Here is a 19,200-nt window from a genome sequence, read left to right as displayed (position 1 = left end):
GTCTTTGAGACAAGGGTCCATGTTTCCTGGGGGTCTGTGTGCTGCTGCCAGGGACTCTGCTGCTACCACGGTCAGATCTCAGCCTGCCTGGTGAGTTTGCATCGTTGCCTCACTGTGGGTGGAATGTGTGACCCATGGAAGGACAGTGTAGGGTCCTTCTGCTGTAACAAAGGGTGCTGCTCAGCCCCAAATTGCTCCCAGCTCCAGCAGATCCACGTTAACTTCCAGGGACTTTTCAAGAACACCAAGGATGCATTTTCTACTCCAGGGAAATGGGGAATTTGCTTTGAATTTTCTGCTCTTGTAGACTGGGTGGTGAGTGAGAGCTGAGCTTTTCTTGATAACTTTGAGGGCAGTGCAAACTCATTGGTCATTAGGACTTGTCAGAGCATCTCCTGACCCCTTCACACACAGAACTTCCCTCGGGCAGTGCCCTGATGCCAGGAGGGGTCTGCAGAGCTGAGCTGAGCACAGGGCAGGTTGGATGAGGTCTGTGTGCACAGAGCATGAGGTGACATGGGCAAAGGGAAGCAGCTTCAGTGACAGCTCCAGGCAGCAGAGACATTGTCAGGGAAGGAGAAGGAGCTGTTCCCAGAAATGCCATGGCAGTTGGTACCTCCCTGACATCCTCAGCAGTGCAAAGAGAGACCCCCTAGTTTCTGCCACCCAGCACAGACGCTGCACCCAACAGTCCAGGGTTTCAGACTGAGTCTTCTCCTTGGCAGCCCAACCAACGTTAAGGACAAATCCCTGGGTGCCTGTCTGTCCATCCCTGTCCTTCCAGGCTTGGTTGGAGAATTTCTCCCTCTTTCCCATCCTGTCCTTGCTGCCTTTGTCCCCCCGTTAGCTGGGGTTCTGGGCATGTCAGTTGGTGGGGCTGGCACTGAGCTGACCCTCTCTTCAGGACCCCCATCTGTAGGACGGAGGAATGGATTCCTCAGCTATTTGTGGGGTCCAGTTTCTTCTATGGGGAATGCCAGGGGATGATCTCAGAGGATCCAGCACAAGGCAGCTGAGAGCAGGGCTGATGGACAGAGCAGCTCTCCCCACTCTGCACTCAGGAGAAGGTTTCACTGGCACTGCAGCAGCAATGTCAGGCAGTTCTGACAGAAGAAACACTCCTCAGGTACAGGTAGAAGAAAACCAAAGCTCTAAAGCTCTGCTCTGCCCTCAGGTGAAACTGGAGTGACAGTGCTGAAAAGCTCATTCCTATCCACAGAGGATTTAGTCTGAGATCACACCATCCTTCTATTTACTGAACTGCTGCCAGGCAGGACTGAGTTCTCCAGAACCACAGCTGACCCTCCTCCCAGCAGTGACACACTCAAGCCAGCACAAAACAGAGCTCACAAAAGGGACATAGAAAATTCTTCCAAAATACAGTTTTTCCTCAGAGAAGAGTTCCCTAAATTCTCACTGCCTTTTCCTATTTGCACAGGTCCACATGCCAGAAAAAACATATGTCCAACAGCAGCTCCATCAGCCAGTTCCTCCTCCTGCCCTTTGCAGACACACGGGAACTGCAGCTCCTGCACTTCTGCCTCTTCCTGGGCATCTACCTGGCTGCTCTCCTGGGCAATGGCCTCATCATCATCACCATAGCCTGTGACCACCACCTCCACACCCCCATGTACTTCTTCCTCCTCAACCTCTCTGTACTTGACTTCAGCTGCATCTCCACCACTGTTCCCAAATCCATGGCCAATTCCATGTGGGACACCAGAGCCATTTCCTACACAGGATGTGTGGCTCAACTCTTTTTCTTTGTATTTTTGATCTCAACAGAGTTCTGTCTTCTCACTGTCATGGCCTATGACCGCTACGTTGCCATCTGCCACCCCCTGCACTACGGGACCCTCCTGGGCAGCAGAGCTTGTGTCCACATGGCAGCAGCTGCCTGGGGCAGTGGTTTTCTCCATGCTGTGCTGCACACAGCCAATACATTTTCCCTTCCCCTCTGCCATGGCAATGCTGTTGACCAGTTCTTCTGTGAAATCCCCCAGATCCTCAAGCTCTCCTGCTCAGATGCCTACCTCAGGGAAACTGGACTCATTGTGGTCAGTATCTGCTTATTTTTTGGTTGTTTTGTGTTCATTGTGGTGTCCTATGTGCAGATCTTCAGGGCTGTGCTGAGGATCCCCTCGCAGCAGGGAAGGCACAAAGCCTTTTCCACCTGCATTCCTCACCTGGCCGTGGTGTCCCTGTTTGTCAGCACTGCCGTGTTTGCCTACCTGAAGCCACCCTCCTTCTCCTCATTATTTCTGGACCTGCTAGTGGCATTTCTTTACTCCGTGTTTCCACCAGCAGTGAACCCCCTCATCTACAGCATGAGGAACCAGGAGCTCAAGGATGCTGTGTGGAAACTGATGACTGGATATTTCTAAAAATAAACTGCTCATATCACAGATCATGTAACTGACATCACGACCACTCCCTATTTAGAAAGATTTTATAGCTGGGGGAGGGGAAGGATTTGGTTTCTTTTTTTGCCTTCGAGTCTGTCTAAGCCATAATATCATGATCCATGTTCATTTCATTCCTAATGAAGTATCTCCCGGTCCTCTGTGACCCAGACACTGTGCTCTCTTTGCATCATGTCTGCTTTCAAATGCCATTTTTCCTTTCTTTTTTATTTTTTCCTTATATTTAGAAATAAATTACAAGCACATTTTCATCAGCTGAATCACTCGACTACTTTTTTGAAATGGCAATGCTTTCCCACTGTGACAGAATGGGAATTTCCAGGATTGGTACCCATGGCAGCAGAAGAAATACTCACCTTCCCCTTTACCTGCATTACCGCTCGTCTGTGTCTTTCATCTCCCTCATCAGTCAGGTGTTTCCACCTCTCCTGATGATTTGGCCATGCCTAAGGACATCCTTTTCCGCAGACTAGATGGACGTTTGCACTCCACTTTGATCACTGGTTTTCACCTCCACCTGCTCTCTGGACTATCAGATGCCACTCAGCTCTCTGGTTTCTGCTTTGAGCTTCAGAGAGTTGGAAAATGTCCCATCTTTCAGAATTACTATGAACTGTTCTGTCAGAAGTTCAGTGTGTTGATCAGTGACCTTTCTATGTATCTGATTAAAACTGTTCTGGGAGAGAATCTCCTCTGAAAGCTGACCCCCTTCACACGCTGCTTGGCTGTAGCAGGCAGCTGAGGAGAGAGATTTCATGGTTATTAAACTGTGTCATGTTTAAACTGCTAAACTATTTAAATGGCTAAACTGTTCAAACCCAAGTAAAATCCAAGTAGTTGTGGAAGTCTTGAGTTCTTTCATTAAAATTACTTGAAGTGACATGCTTGTAATGGCTTTCTGGGTGCTAATGAGCCCCACGGTACATTTTCTTCTGAGTCCACAGACCTCACGTACCAAGAGGAGAGTGATGAAACCTCTCAAGAATTTAAGTCAGGAATAATGCCCAAAGTACCTTGAAACATTTGCAGGCTCCCCATGGGCTTGTTAGATCAGACAACTGGAGGCCATGTGGACAAACACAGCCAAAACACAGGCAGCTCTGATGCTGAGGACACCCTGGCTTTGTCTGATGAAGCAGAAATGCCAAGCACTGACTTCCAGCCCCTGGGCAGGGAGATCTTGACCCTCACATGTGTCACCCTCCTTAGGTGTGTGATGCCAAGGGAAGGACAGGGCTATGACACATGTGGCCTCCCCTGCAGTGGGTGCAAGGAGGCAATGATGCTCCATGCCTGTGAGGACAATATGGCTCCTCTGAAGCCTTTGTGTCAGGGACATCAGCCATAACCAATGGGGCAAAGACCTGATTTCTATCAGGGCATTTCAAACTGACCAGCACCCTTGGCCATCTTCACCACAGCCCATCCCACCCTGCCCCACACCTGTGCCTGTTTCCCTGCAGGCTGTAGGAACCCAATGCACTTCCCCACCTCATTCTCAGCCCACCATGTCCCTGCCTGTACTGCTGTCTCTCCCTCCTCGCCAGCTGTTCTCACAAACACAAAGCCACCAGCTCAGCCAGGCTTCCCTCAAGGGATTTGTAGCACCACAGCACTACCAGAAGGTCAGAATGACATTTCTTTATCCTCATGTCCACTCTCCGACCTCCAAAGCTGTGGTTTCACGTGGACTTCCTTTCTTATACTGTTTCTATGTAGCACAAAGTTTGCTTCCCTCAGCTCTCCACCGGCCCCTACAAAGAAAATGAACTTCATCTTGGCCAAAACCAGGCCACCTTTGCAGACAACAAGTGCAACACAACGGTGGGCTCACTCCTGCAGTCATACAGTATGCATAATCCTGTTGGTCAGTTATGGTCAGCTGGGCCTGTTCTGTCCCCTGCCAGGTACTTGTGCACTCCCAGCTGACTCATTTCTGGAGCAGAATTACAAAAAAGGCCTTGATGCTGTGCAAGCCCTGCTCAGCAAGGAACTAACATGTTTAGTTAGACTTTATGATTACAAATCCCAACCACAGAACTCCGGGGGCTGCCAGCACGAGAATTCATTCCAGTCCATCCAAAATATGGTCAGGAGGAGATCTCTCCTGGTTTAAAATATTCTTCATATTCCTGTTCATCAAATTCCCAGAGTTTGTCAAGGTCTGTTTGAAGTGAAGTGCCATTTTCTTAACAGTACACATCTCCTTGCAGATGGCTCTTCAAAGTTGTGGTGCATTAAAATAAATGACAGCAAGAGGTGTCAAAGAACCTGGGACTCTATTGCTGGATGTTTAGCATCTTCAAATGTTGATTATGGTAGAGCCTGAAAATGACATCAGGCATTGTTAGGACCACTCCCACGGCTGGGAATGCCCTGAGCTCCAAGGTTTACGGTGCTTCTAGTGTGGTAACTGGTGAGGTTTCTGGCCCAGAACACCTTTCATCCCTCCCACCTTTTGTTTGGGAAATACTGCTGGACCATTAGCATGCTTGAAGGTGGACACTGGTAGATCCCAAAAATGACGTCATGCAGTGTTAGGACAGTTCCCTTGGAAAGGACAGTCCTGATCCACAAGGTTACTGGGGCTTCTTGTCTGCTCCCTGAGGTGGTTTCAGGCCAGGAACATCTTTCATCCCTCACACCTTTTCTTTGTGTGCTATTACTCTACATTTTGCATGTTCAAAGTTGGACACTGGTAAGTCTGAAAATGACATCAGGTACTTTTAGAACTGACCCTTGGAAAGGAAAGCCATGAGGCCCAAAGTTACTGGGGCTGCCAGTGTGCTACCTGGGGAGGTTTCAGACCAGGAACATCTGTCATCCCTCTCACCTTTCACTTGGAATGTACTGCTCTATGGTTAACAGGTTGAAAGGTGGGTGCTGGTATAGCTGGAAAGTATAGCACCATATTACTCCCATAATTTTCCTCTTCCCCCACCCAGATCCCCTCATATCCGCCCCAGGAACCCTCCTTCAAAATCCCCATGTCCCCTCCCACCACCTGTGGTTGCCCACCCACCCACACCTTAAACCCTACCTCAGCCCACCCTTAACCCTCTGTGGTGGTTTGGCCCTGGCTGAAGGCCAAATGGCCACCAAGCCGCTCTGTCACTCCCCTTTTCAGCCAAAAAGGGGAGAAAATATCTATCAGGAGGCTTAGGACTTGAGATAAGGACAGAGGGATCACTTTCCAATTAGAACAACAGGCAAAAGAGACTCAACACAGAATAGAAGAAAGGAAGAAAAGTGATTTATTACTAAGTACTACAACTACACACTGAGTGAACTAGAGTCAGGTAATGAGAAGCACAGCCAGGTCTGAAAGCACCTTCCCCCTGCCCTTGCTTCTTAGCAGAGTTAAACTCCATCATGATTTTACTCCCTTCTTCCCACACCCAACATGGCGTGGGGAGGAGCAGGGAATGGGGAGTGGGGTTCTGGAGGTTCCTCACAAGCTGCTTTCCTTGCCCAGATCTTCACACTTCATCTTCCCCCACCCCCCCCCCTTCTTCACACACTTGACTTTAAGCATCAATTCACTCCCTTCTTTCCCCCATGGCAGCACAGGGAGGGGCAGGGAATGGGGAATGGGGATTTGCAGTCTGTTCCTCACAAGTTCTCTTCCATCTTAGCTCAGGGGGGCATTCCACACACCCCCTTCCCCTGCTGCACCGTGGGGTCCCTCCCACGCAAGTCATATCCACAAACTTCTGCAGTGTGAGTCCTCTTTACCAGGGAGTCATCTCCTCACCACGGGCCTCTCAGCAGGACTCCCTTCCATGGGGTGCTGACCTTCGGGCCCAGACTCCCCTGGCCTGGTCCCCCCCAGAGTCACAAGTCCCCTGGCAAACCTGCTGCAGGGTGGGTCAGTCTCTGCACAGGCTGTAGATGGTCTCTGCTCCCCGTCCTTATCCATGGGCTGTGAGGGGACACCCACTCCACCATGGTCCTTCCCACAGGCTGCAGGGGAATCTCTCTAACTGGCACCCATGGGTGGGGATAAGGACAGTTTACTGCCAAAAATCACCATGAATGTGGAACAATAATGGTTAGTTACACTCACACCCAGTGCTAACACAGAGTACCAGAGTACCTTATTGACCCAGCGATAACAGAAGGCTGCCCAACAGCAAGGACAGACCAACAGACCCACCATCCCAGCCACACTCAGACTGTCCTGGAAGCATCCAGCCAGCTCCTCCCCAACCAGCTGCTTTTATGGGGAAGGTGGTGTGGAAAACAGCCTAGGCCAACTCAGCTCACCTGGGCTAAATCAGATCAACTGTGATGCCTGATTGGGGAGGTTAACCCTGGCCTGGCCAGAACCAGGACAGTTGAACAATTAATGGGACGACACCCAGGGAAGATACAAGGATTTCCACACCTGAAGGTCCAGTCACACACACTGTGACCCACAAAACCTCCATTGCTGTCATTCCGATTCAGACAATATTCTCCCTTTTCTGGAACTGGGGTTTTCCATGGATTTGTTTCCTCATTCCAATGGAATGAATCATTACCAATGGTTATATCACTTAGATCACTCAGGAGCCAGTTAGGGGATATTGTTTCAACGTCCATGGCCAGTCTTTAAATCCTGAAGGGCTCCCACATCCCCAACCATTTGTCAGGTTAAAAGTGTTTGGCACCTGCTGGCCTAAAGTTATAAATCCATTTTGCCACCCCAGGCTGAAGAGGGGGCACAAACATTTCCCCAGATATTAAAGGTGGTGAGAATGGTCAATCAAAACAATGTTTGTGATAGTCTGCTAAACGTCCTATAAATATTAACAAAGCAGTTATTAACTAAACTATACAGACAATTAACAGCTTCATCTATTCCTTCAAGCAGGTGTCAGAGATTCCATCTGGAAAAGAGAAGAAACCCAGACTCAGTTTGTATTAAGGAACTGGTCGTAGATTGTTATTAGAAGGATGGAATAATCCACCTTGTATTGACTTTGTGTTCCTTCCCATGGGCATCTTTTGTTTTCCAAGCGTGTTTGTTGAGGGGCTCAGCCAGTACGAGGGGAATGGTCCCAATGGTCGGCATTTCTACCAAGACTGGCAGACCAGGAGAGAAAACTGGATTTCTGGGGTGCTGGGAGTGTTCAGGTTTGGGGATTAAAGTTGGGGTTGGGACAAAAGGCATTTAGTTGGGACATCCAATTATTCCCCATCAATCACTGACTCGGGGAACTGCATCCCAGAGATGTTCTGCCCAGTGTGGCTTGTGAGGTTTTAAAAACCCTTTCAAAAGCCCATTAGTTCCCCCCACTATCCCATTAGCTTGGGGGTAACATGGGGTGTGAAATCCCCTCCTGACTCCTCCTTCCTTGGCCCACTCCTGCCCCTTGGCAGCAGTGACATGACTGCCCTGGTCTGACTGAACAGACTGGGGGTGGCAGAAAGCGAAACCAGTTTGTCAGGGCCCGCCCTGGATGTTCTCCTGCTGCTCCTGGAAATGCCTGGGCTTGGACTAGGCCAGAAATGATTTCCACTCCCACTAATGATATTGTCTCCCCTCTGCCTTTCCAAGGGCTCCAGTAGAGTCGATGTGCCAGGCCTCCCAAAGGGTCTTTTTCTCTCTCAGCTGCAGGGGGGTCTCTTCCATGGGGTGCCGCTCTAGCCGCAGGCAGCATTGTTCACAGGCCCAGAGCCAGGTGGGGCAAGCTTCCCAGTGACAGGCCACCCCCTGGCATGTGCCTCCCTGTGTGAATCCTTGGATCCTGCCTGGCCACGTTTCACATGCAGCCATTCCAGGAGCCTGTCCCAATGTCCTCTGAGCTGGTCCTTTTTCTGCAGAGGGGCAATGCTGGCCAGTTCCTCTGAGCTGAGGGAGCTGGGCCTCGTTAGCTTGGAGAAGAGGAGACTGAGGGGTGGCCTTATTCAGGTTGAGAAATAAGCAAAGGGCAATGGGTGCAAGCTGGAGCAGAGTTCCATGTGAATAACAGGAGAGACTTTCTCAGTGTGAGGGTGACAGAGCACTTGGACAGGCTGCCCAGAGAGGTTGGGGAATCTCCTTCTCTGGAGACGTTCAAACCCACCTGATTGTGTTCCTGTGCGGCTTAGTCTGGGTGATCCTGCTCTGGCAGGGAATATTGGGCTAGATGATCTTTTGAGGTTGCTTCCAGCTCCTAACATTCTGTGATTCTTGGACCTTGGATCCCCCTGCCCGTCTCGGACCAACTCTGGCCCCTCAGATTTCACCAGGTGTTGGTGTTTGAACACCTCCTTCTTGGCCTCCACCCCATTAATTCCCATGGCAGCTGGGACCAGCAGCTCCCAGGAAGCAGGTGCCTGTTTTGTGCCCATTGGAATTGGGGCAAGAGTACTCCCAGCTTCAGTGAGTTTGAGGCAGCCATGGGCCAGAGCTGCATCCCTTTCCAGCCCAAGTGCTGCAAAACAAGGATGAGGTGCCTTGAGTTACTTGTCATACTCCTTCGCCTCCCCAAGGGGAAAGAGTCCCCTTCCTCTCCTTGCCTGGGTGTCCTGTCTCATGGGGAGACAAGGAAGGGTGATTCTTCTGCCCAGCTCTGGTTTGATCAGAAGAAAGGACTCTGCTGGACACAAGGATTTCTCCCCAGCCATGAGAGAAAATGGCAGGGAGGACATGTCTTTCCAAGTTGGATCCCTGGAGCTTCAGGGATAGCACAGAGGAGCCCAGGAGTATGTGACGCATTCGCCTGCTCCTCTCCAGTGAGCTGGGCTGGGCTCCTGGGACAGTGGGAGCTCATGAAACATTGCAGCTCTGCAGAGAGACAGCTCTGCCCAGGAGCAGCTCCTCTGCCAAGCACACAGAGCTGGGGACACTGCCTGTAGGCACTGAGGCTGAGAGAGCTGAAAGATGCTGAGAGCTCACTGGAGGAGGAATCTCCTCAACTTCTCCCTGGTATGTCTGTGGGTGCAGGGCAATGCAGGTTCTGTTCCTGAAAGGATCTCTGGGACATTGGGCAGTGTGTGGGTACTGTCAGGAGGACAGTTTCTCTGTAGGACAAGAAAGTGCTGCAAGAAAGGGATGCCCTTCTGCCCCATCAGAGGGAGAGGGCAGGACAGCTGTCTTCTCCTGGGCATGGCTGCAGAGGTGTGAAGCAGCGTGTGCACCCAGGGGTGCCCAGGGCTGTCCTTGTGTGCAGGGTCCCTTCGCCTCAGGGTCTGCATGCTGGGGCAGGGACTCTGCTGCTGCCAGAGTCAGTACTCAGCCTGGCTCAAGGGCTTCCGACATTAGTATACACAGCACCTCTGGGTTGAAGAAGTGACCCTGGGAAGGGCAGTGTAAGGTCTTCCAACTGTAAGAAAGTCCTGCATGAGTCAGCTTTGATCCCAGCTCCAGCTGATCTTCGAGAACATCCAGAGATTTTTTTTCCAAAGTCTGCTTTGTTTTTCCTCTCCTGTGGGCTGTGCTGACTGGGGTAGATGAGAACTTATTTCTCCCCTTGAGAATAGGCAGTGAAAACTTGATTCTCATTAAGATGTTGGAGCCTGGCCTGAGCCCTGCACAGACAGACGTTCCCCGGGGCAGTGCCCTGATGCCAGGAGGGGTCTGCAGAGCAGAGGGCAGGTTGGATGAGGTCTGTGAGCACAGAGCAGGAGGTGACATGGGCAAAGAGAAGCTGCTCCAGAGACAGCTCTAGGCAGCAGAGACATTGTCAGGGAGGAAGAAGAAGCTGCTCCCAGAAATGCCCTGGCAGTGGGGATTTGGTACCTCCCTGACATCCCCCATGGTGCAGACACTGTCCCACGGTAAACCCCTGGTTTCTACCACCCAGCACAGACTCTGCACTGAGAGTTCCAGGGTTTCAGGCTGTCTTTTCCTTGGCAGCCCAACCCCCAGTGAGGAGAAATCCCTGAGTGCGTCTCTGTCTGTCCCTGTCCTTCCAGCCTTGGCTGGAGCATTTCTTGCTGTTTCCCCTCCTGTTCTTCCTGCCTTTGTTTCACTGTTACCTGGGGCTCTGGGCATGTCTATTGGTGGGGCTGGCACTGAGATGACCCTGACTTCAGCACCCTCATCTGTTGGACTGAGGAATTCCAGGGGTCTCCTGCTGGGCTACAGGTTGCCACCCACAATGGCACCATTCTCCTAGGCACTCTGGTGACCCAGAGAGGAGCCCCATGCAGAAGAAAACTCAGCACTGAGGCCATGGCAATGCTGCTCATCACCTGTGTGTGGGCAGCTGCACTGAGCCCTGTGTGTCCCTGGCTGGGAGCGGGGAGCTGAGATCCTCCTTTTGGTAGGATGAGACTGCAGGAGGGCTTTGGAACTCTGTCCTGGGACACTGGATTCCTCAGGTTTCTGTGGGGTTCAGTTCACCAGGGTGTGATCACAGAGCATCCAGCACAGGGCAGCTGAGACCAGGGATGATGGACAGAGCAGCTCTCCCCACTCTGCATCAGGGGAAGGTTTCACTGGCACTGCAGCAGCAATGTCAGGGAGTTCTGACAGAGGAAACATTCCTCAGGTACAGTGAGGAGAAAACCAAAGCTCCAAAGCACTGAGTTCTTGAGAACGCACAGCAAATCCTCCTCCCAGCACTGGCACACAGAAGCTGAGACAAAACACACCTCCCAGAAGGGACCTGCCAAAAGTTCTCCTGAATACAGAGAGTCAATCTAAGGATATTCCCTAAGAGTTGGAAGAGGTTTTCCTGAAAGAGGAGTTCTTTAAATTCTCACTGCTTTATTCTCCTTTGACAGGTCTCCACACTTGATGGCAGCAGATGTCCAACAGCAGCTCCATCAGCCAGTTCCTCCTCCTGCCCTTTGCAGACACATGGGAGCTGCAGCTCCTGCACTTCTAGCTCTTTCTGGGCATCTACCTGGCTGCCCTCCTGGGCAATGGCCTCATCATCATCACCATAGCCCATGACCACCACCTCCACACACCCATGTACTTCTTCCTCCTCAACCTCTCTCTTACTGACCTTGGCTGCATCTCCACCACTGTTCCCAAATCCATGGCCAATTCCTTGTGGGACACCAGGGCCATTTCCTACACAGGATGTGTTGCTCAACTCTTTTTCTTTGTATTTTTGATGTCAACAGAGTACTATATTCTCACTGTCATGGCCTACGACCGCTACGTTGCCATCTGCCATCCCCTGCATTATTGGACCCTCCTGGGCAGCACAGCTTGTGTCCACATGGCAGCAGCTGCCTGGGGCAGTGGGTTTCTCAATGCTGTACTGTACTCTTCCAATACATTTTCACTTCCCCTCTGCCATGGCAATGCTGTTGACCAGTTCTTCTGTGAACTCCCCCAGATCCTCAAGCTCTCCTGCTCACATGCCTACCTCAGGGAAAATGGAGTCATTGTAGTTGGTATCTGTTTTGCTTTTGGTTGTTTTGTGTTCATTGTGGTGTCCTATGTGCAGATCTTCAGGGCTGTGCTGAGGATCCCCTCACAGCAGGGACGGCACAAAGCGTTTTCCATGTGCCTCCCTCACCTGGCTGTTGTCTCCCTGTTTGTCAGTACTGGAATGTTTGCCAACCTGAAACCACCCTCCATCTCCACCCTGTTTTTGGATTTGGTAGTGTCATTCCTTTATTCTGTGTTTCCACCAGCAGTGAACCCCCTCATCTACAGCATGAGGAACCAGGAGCTCAAGGATCCCATGTGGAAACTGAGGACTGGATGTTTCTAAGCAGCAATAAACTGCTCATATCACTAACCATGTAACTGATGTTATGAGCACTCCCTAATCTGTACGTTTTTTAGTTTGGGGTTTGGGGGTTTTTCCTTCTAGTTTCTCTAAGCTATAAGAACTCACTCCATGTTCATCTCTTTTCTAACGCAATGTCTCCAGTTCTTGTGTGACCCAGACACTGGATAATGACGAGCTGTGCTCTCTTTGCATTAGGTCTACTTTCCAAGACCATTTTTTTCTTTCTTTTTGCTTTTTTCCTTACATTTCTAAAAAAATTTAAAAGCCCATTTTTATCATATGAATCTCTTGACTACTTGTCTGAAATGGCAATGATTTCCCACCATGATAGGATGGGAATTTTCACGTTTGGTACTGACGGCAGCTCACTAGGAATAAACAGAGTGCTGCTGTGGCAAACAACTCTGTGGTGCATCAGCATGGGGGTCACCAGCAGACACAAAGTGTCACTATCCCACTTTAGCAGCACTTGTCAGGCCACGCCTGGAATACTGGGTGCAGTTTTGGTCACTGCTCTAGAAAAAAAAGTTATGTCCAGTCTGGAGAAGGTCCAGAGAAGGGCCACAGGGGCCTGGGAAGCCTGTCATATGAAGAAAGGATTAGGGAGCTGGTTTTGTTCAGCCTTCAGAATAAAAGGCTTAGGAAATATACCACCAACAGGTCCCAGTACTGAAAGACTGTCTACAAAGAAGGGAGAGACTCCTGTTTCTAGGAGGAATCACACGGAAGAGCTGAGGAATAATGGGTGCAAGTTCCTCCTGGAGACATTCTCAGCTGTTTATAAGATTCAGTGGGATAGGGTGTGGGGACAGCTGCTCTATGTGGTGCTTTTCTTGAGACTGCACACTTGTCGAAAATGATTGGACCAAAGAATCCTTGAGTTCCTTTCAACCATGTAGTCCATGACTGTATGAGTCTTTTAATATTATTGCTGTCCTCCAAAAGCATTCTTGATGAGTTGAGCCATCCTATATTGACCCTCAGGCATCTACAAGAGTGGTTCTGTTCCAAGACAATGGGGAGCAGGCTGTGAGAAGATGAGGTTTCTTCCAGTGGCCCAGTGCAATGTCATTTAGAAAGGATCTCTTGTTTTATTTCTCATTTCTCACCTTCTTTAACACCTATTGCTGTCATTTTGTTAGAAGCACCACAAGTTGGAGAGCCATCAGCAAACACACATGAACTGTTAACATAATGGAGCTTCCCTTCAAACAGACCTTGAGAAACTCTGGGATTTGATGCACAGGAACATCAAGAAGGTTTCCAACCAGAAGAGATCTTCTCTTCCTGACTCTATTTTGGCAGGGCTGGAATTAATTTTCACGTTGGCAGCCCCCATAGTTCTGTGGTTGGGATTTGTAAGCAAAAAAAGTTGAACTAAACACTTTTGTTCCTTGCTGAGCAGGGCTTGCACAGCATCAAGGGCTTTTGTCTAATTCTGCTCCAGAAATGAGTCAACTGGGAGTGCACAAGTACCTGGAAAGATACAGAACAGGCCCAGCTGACCATAACTGACCAAAGGGATTATCCACACTGTATGACTGCAGGAGTGAGCCCACTGTTGTGTTGCGCTTGACTACAGAAGGTGGCCTGGTTTTGGGAAGAATATAGTTGTTTTTCTTTCTAACAGGGGGAATGCCCTGTTTGGGAGTTGGGATGAGAGCAGTGCTGAGAACACAGGGATGGTTTAGTTGTGTCCAAGCAGTCAGGAACTTTTCAGTTGTTCATGTTGCTCTGCTAATGAGACAGCAGGGGGCACCCAGGGAGATGTGAGGAGACACAGCCAGGACAGGTGACCCAAACTGGCCGTAGAGCATATTCCATGCCAATTACATCATGCTAAGCAGATGATGAGAGGCTGGTGGGAGAAGGAGGGTACCACTCCAGGACACGCGGTTTTAGGCACTGTCCAGGTTCAGGACAGCTCTGAGCTGTAGGGTCTGAGCTGTGTGGGTTGGTGAGAACCTGCATTGTGCATCACCAGTTCTGTATATTTTACTACAAAGTCCTATTGTTGTTGTTTCTCTCTCTCTCCTGTCCCAGTAAACGGTCCTTATCCCAATTCAAGACGTTAGGGGGGTTTTTTTGTTTCCTTTTCCCTTCCTTCCCCCTACCACAATTTCCAACCACATCCTCAGAGAGGGAGCAGCTGTGTGGTGCTCGGCTCTGGGCTGAGGAGAAACCACAACAGGTTCCAGCACAACAGCAAATCTGCAACTTTGAAGGTCAGAGGCTGGGAGACCCAGGGCGTCTTTAGCCTGGGGAATGGAGGCTGAGGGAAAGCCCACCTTGTGCTATGTGGAAAGAACATAAGAAATTCCATGTGAAACTGTGACTTTGAAGGTCAGAGTGGACGTGAGGATGAAGAAATGTCATTCTGGGGTAGTGCTGTTCTGCTAAAAGTCACTCAGAGGAGGTGTGGATATGCTGGTGGCTTTGTGTTTCCAGGATCAGCTGGTGAGGAGGGACAGACAGCAGTACAGACAGGGACATTAGGGAGTGATATGAAAGTGGGGAACGGGGTTTGGTTGCCTGCAGTCTGTAGGGAAACTAGACAAAGCAGGGGGTAGTGTGGGATGGGCTGTGGTGCAGATGGCCATGGGTGCCGGCCAGGCTGAAAGGGCCTGATAGGAATGAGGTCTTAACCCCTGGACTATGGCTGATGTCCCTGCCACAAAGGTTTCAGAGGACACACATTGTCCTCATGGCCATGGAGCATCATTGCCTCATTGCAGCCACCCCAGGGAAAGCCTCCATGTGTCATACCCCTGTCCTTCCCTTGGCCTCACACTCCCCACATCCCAAAGAAGAGCCCTGAGACACAGCTGAGGGTCAGGATCTCCCTGCCCAGGGGCTGGGGGTCAGTGTTTGGCATTTCTGCTTCATCAGACCAAGCCAGGGTGTCCTCAGCATCAGAGCTACCTGTGCTTTGCCTGTGTTTGTCTATAGTTGTCTATTCTAATGAGCCCATGGGGAGGTTTTGTCAGCAATGGCTCCTACTGGGGCCTCTTAATGCTTCAGGGTACTTTGGGCATTACTCCTGACTTGAACTTCTGGAGACATTCCTTCACTCTCCTCTTGGTATCTGAGGTCTGTGGACTCATAAGAAAAGACACCATGGGGTTCATTAATATCCAGAAGGCCCTTACAAACATGTCTCTTCAAGTAACATTCATTATAAAACTCCACTTCTACAACTACTTGGATTTTAGTTGGGTCCTTAGTGATTCCTTGGATTTCAAAGGAATTTCCCAATGGAGGACATTTTTTCAGCCTGTCCAAGTCACCCTGCAGAGCCTTCCTGCCTTCCAGCAGATCAACACTCACACACTTTGGTGTCATCTGCAAATTTACTGAGGGTCCAAGTGATCCACTCAGCCAGATCATTAATGAAGATATTAAAGAGAACTGGCCCCAGCACTTACCCCTGGGGAACACCATGTGTTACCTGCTGCCAACTGGATTTAACTCCCTTCAGCACAACTGTTTGGGTCTGGCTGTACAGCCAGTTTCTAACCCAGCAAAGAGTATACCCATCTGATCCATGGGCAGCTAGTTTTTCCAGCAGGATGCTGTGGGAGACAGTGATGAAGGTGTCACTGAAGTCCAGGTAGATCACATCCACAGCCTTCCCCACATCCAAAGAGCAGGTCACCTTGTAACAGAAAAACATCAGTTTGGTCAAGCACGATCTGCCTTTCCTAAACCCAGTCTGACTGAGCCTGATCCCCTGGGTGCCTGCATGTGCTGCATGATGGCACTCAAGATGATTTGTTCCATCACCTTCCCCAGCACCAACGTCAGCCTGACAGGCATTTTGTTCCCTGGGAACCTCCTACTGGCCCTTCTTGTAGATGGGTGTCACATGTGCCAGCCTCCAGTCAGGCAGAACCACTCTGGTCAGCCAGGACTTCTGGTAAAGAAGGGAAAGTGGCTTGGTGAGCACTTTTGCCATCTCCCTCAGTACCCTCAGGTGTGTCCTATCCAGACCCATTGACTTGTACAGATCTAAGTGGCTGAGCAGGTCACTTACCAATTCCCCTGGGACTCTGGGAGCTTCGGTCCGATTCACATCTCCATTTCTCCACACAGGGGTCTGGGTATCAGGGCAGAACAGGTCTTACTGCTAAAGACTGAGGCAAAAAAGGCACTAAGTTCCTCAGCCTTTTCTTCACCCTCTATTACATTGGTCCCCCTGAGTCAAATAAACATTGGAGATTGTCCCTGTCACTCCTTTTGTCATGAATATATTTATATAATTATTATTAATTATCAATAGCATGAAATATTAATATTACTCTTAATATTACTTAATATTTAAAGAACTATTATTTATACCAGTAACTATGTAATGAATGTATTTATAGAAATATTAAGAAAAGGAGGGACAGGGAGAATCCAAAACCTTTACTGTAGGTCAAAAAAAAAAATAATTGCAAGGGCTGAAAAAGTCTCCTCACCAGAAACCCTCCTAGGTAGCCCACTAGCAGCCCCAGTAACCTTGGGGGTCAGGGCTTTCCTAACCACTGGAATGGTCTGAAGAGTCCCTGGTGTCATTTTGTGGCTCTACTAGTGTCCCCCTTTAAAAATTCTAAACATACAGCAATAGCTCCCAAATAAATCTATGAAGGATGAATGATGTTCCTGGGCTGGAACCTCCCCAGGTAGCCCACACGCTGCTCTGGTAGCCTTGGGGCAAAGACCATTCCTAGCCAAGACAATTGTCCTATAATATCAGACATCATTTTCTGTCTCTACCCATGTCCACAGTCAAAAATGCCAAATGTCCAGCAATAGCTCCCAAACAAAAGGGTTGAGAGCCTGAAAGTTCCCTGGGTAGCCCAAAAGCAGCCCCAGTAACTTTGGGGCTCAGAGCTTTCGTAGCTGAGGGAACAGTCCTAAGGGTCCCTGATGTAATTTTCAGGCTCTACCAGAGTCCAACTTTGAAAGTTCTAAATGTCCAGTAATAGCTCCCAAACAATATGTGTGTGGGCTGAGAGATGTTTCTGGCATGAAACCTCCCCAGGTAGCCCACTAGCAGCTCAGGTAACCTTAGGGCTCAGGGCTTTGCTAGGAGAGGGAGCAGTCCTAAGATTGCCTGACTTCATTTTCCAGCTCTACAAGCGTCCACCTTTGAAACTGAGAAATGTCCAGTAACAGCTCCCAAACAGATTGGTGACAGGGCTGAAAAAGGTTTGTGGCCTGAAACCTCCCCAGGTAGTAGAGTAGCAGTACAGCAAACCTTGAGGCTCAGGGCATTCCTAGCCAAGGCAACGGTCCTTAGAGTGCCTGATGTCATTTTTCCATCTACCAGCAATCACCTTTGAAAGTGCTAAACCTCCAGCAACAGGTCTCTAACAAGAGGAGCGAGGGCTGAAAGACTTTCCTGGCATGAACCCTCATCAGTGTTCAGATGTGAAGCACAAGGAACCTTGGTGCTCAGGCCGTTCCTTGCCAGGGGAACTCTCCTAACATTGCCTGACGCCTCCTCAGGCTCTACCAGCATCCAACTTCGAAACTTCTAACCTTTCAGCAACAGCTCCCAAACAAAAGAGGAAGAGTTTAAAGATAATATTGACCTGAATACTCCTCAGGGAGTGGACAAGCAGCCCCAGTAACCTTTAGGATCAGGGCATTCCTAGCCAAGGGAGGGGTCCTAAGATTGCCTGATGTTGTTTTTGGGTTCCACCAGCATCCACAGTTGAAACTCCTAAATGTCCAGCAATAGCTCCTAAGGAAAAGGGGTGAGGGCTGAAAGATGTTCCTGGCTTGAAATCTCCCTGGTTAGCCCACTAGCAGCCCGAGAAATCTTGGGGCTCAGGTCTCTCCTTACCAAGACAATGTTCTAACAGTGCCTGACGTCATTTTCAGGCTCTCCCAGCGTCCAACTTTGAAAGATCTGTACATCTAGAAATGGTTCCCCAAAAAAAGGGGTGAGGACAAAACACAATCCTGGCCTGAAATCTCCATAAATAACCTACTAGCACCATGAGTAACCTTAAGGCTCAGAACATTAGTACCCAAAGAAATGACCCTAAAATTGCCAGACATCATTGTACAGCTGTACAGACCTCCACATTCAAAACTGGTAAAATGCACCAGTAAATCCAAAACAAAAGGTGCGAGGGATGAGATATATTCCTGGCCTGAAACCTCCCCAGGCATCCCACAAAACACCCCAAAAACCAAACAGGTACTGAATACAAAAAGACCAGTCTCCCTGGGGTAGGCATCTGAGCATGCAAGGCTGAGGGTCTAGGGGATTTCACAGAACTGGTCAACAGCATTGCCCTTGCAGAGGGGGAGGGAACATGTCTTGGCCATGTGCAGCACAGCACTGAGAAACCCACTGCAGCTCCCGTGTGTCTGCAAAGGGCAGGAGGAGGAAGTGGGGAATGAAGCTGCCCTTGGACATTCTCTGCCTCTTTGCATGAAGCCCTGTGCAAGCAGAAAAGGGCAGTGAGTACTTGGGGCACTCTTCACTGAGCAAAACGTTCTCATTGCAGACCCAAGAACTGCCTCTCCCTGTTTTCTTAGACATTGGAAAGGTCCTTTTTGGGAGGTGCATTTCCTGCTGGCTGAGGGTACCATTGACTGTCTGGGGCTCTGAAGGGAGCTCTCCAGGTGTCAGTTTGTTCTGGCAGCAGAAGGTCTGTCTTTTTTGATCTATATGATCTTTTCTGGGTGGTGGTTTCCACTTCCCCCAACTGCAGAGCAGAGCTTTGTAGATTTGTTTTTCCTGATTTTGTTCCTGTGAAACACAGAGAAATGCCCAAATGCTCACCTAAACCCCTTCCTTTCAGAAGGGTAAAGAGTCCCCTCCCTGTCCCAGCTTTGGGGGTCCTGTCTCATGGGGAGACAAGGAAAGTTAATTCATCCTGCCCAGCTCTGGTTTGATCAGGACAAAAGACTCTGCTGGACACAAGGATTTCTCCCCAGCCGAGGGAGGGAACATCAGAGATGAGATCATAGAGCAATGCCCATGAGGCCTGAGACACCAGGAGGGAGCCTAGAAGAACTGGTCTCCTCCTGTTGAGTTGGGCCAGGCTCCTGGGAGGGAGGGAGCTCATGGCAACCCAGCAGCACTGACAAGAAACAATTCTGCCCAGGAG

General features: G+C 49.8%; 1 protein-coding gene and 1 pseudogene across 2 annotated transcripts in view; one reads left to right on the top strand and one right to left on the bottom strand.

The window, feature by feature from the left end:
- LOC311198574 (olfactory receptor 14A16-like) overlaps positions 1–19,200 on the bottom strand; it is a 58,743-nt pseudogene that overhangs the window by 25,980 nt on the left and 13,563 nt on the right. The window lies entirely within an intron of this gene.
- LOC311198703 (olfactory receptor 14A16-like) lies at positions 1,461–2,384 on the top strand (the record flags this gene model as incomplete). The annotated part of the gene is made up of 1 exon (XM_084272707.1): positions 1,461–2,384. One exon carries the CDS (start codon positions 1,461–1,463, stop codon positions 2,382–2,384), a length of 924 nt encoding a protein of 307 aa, XP_084128833.1.

Source organism: Gallinula chloropus (genome assembly GCF_964237585.1).
Source record: "Gallinula chloropus genome assembly, chromosome: 18".
Classification (NCBI taxonomy): Eukaryota; Metazoa; Chordata; class Aves; order Gruiformes; family Rallidae; genus Gallinula; species Gallinula chloropus.
The sequence above is the reverse complement of the archived record's forward strand: the minus strand, read 5'-3'. Positions and strand labels throughout refer to the sequence as shown.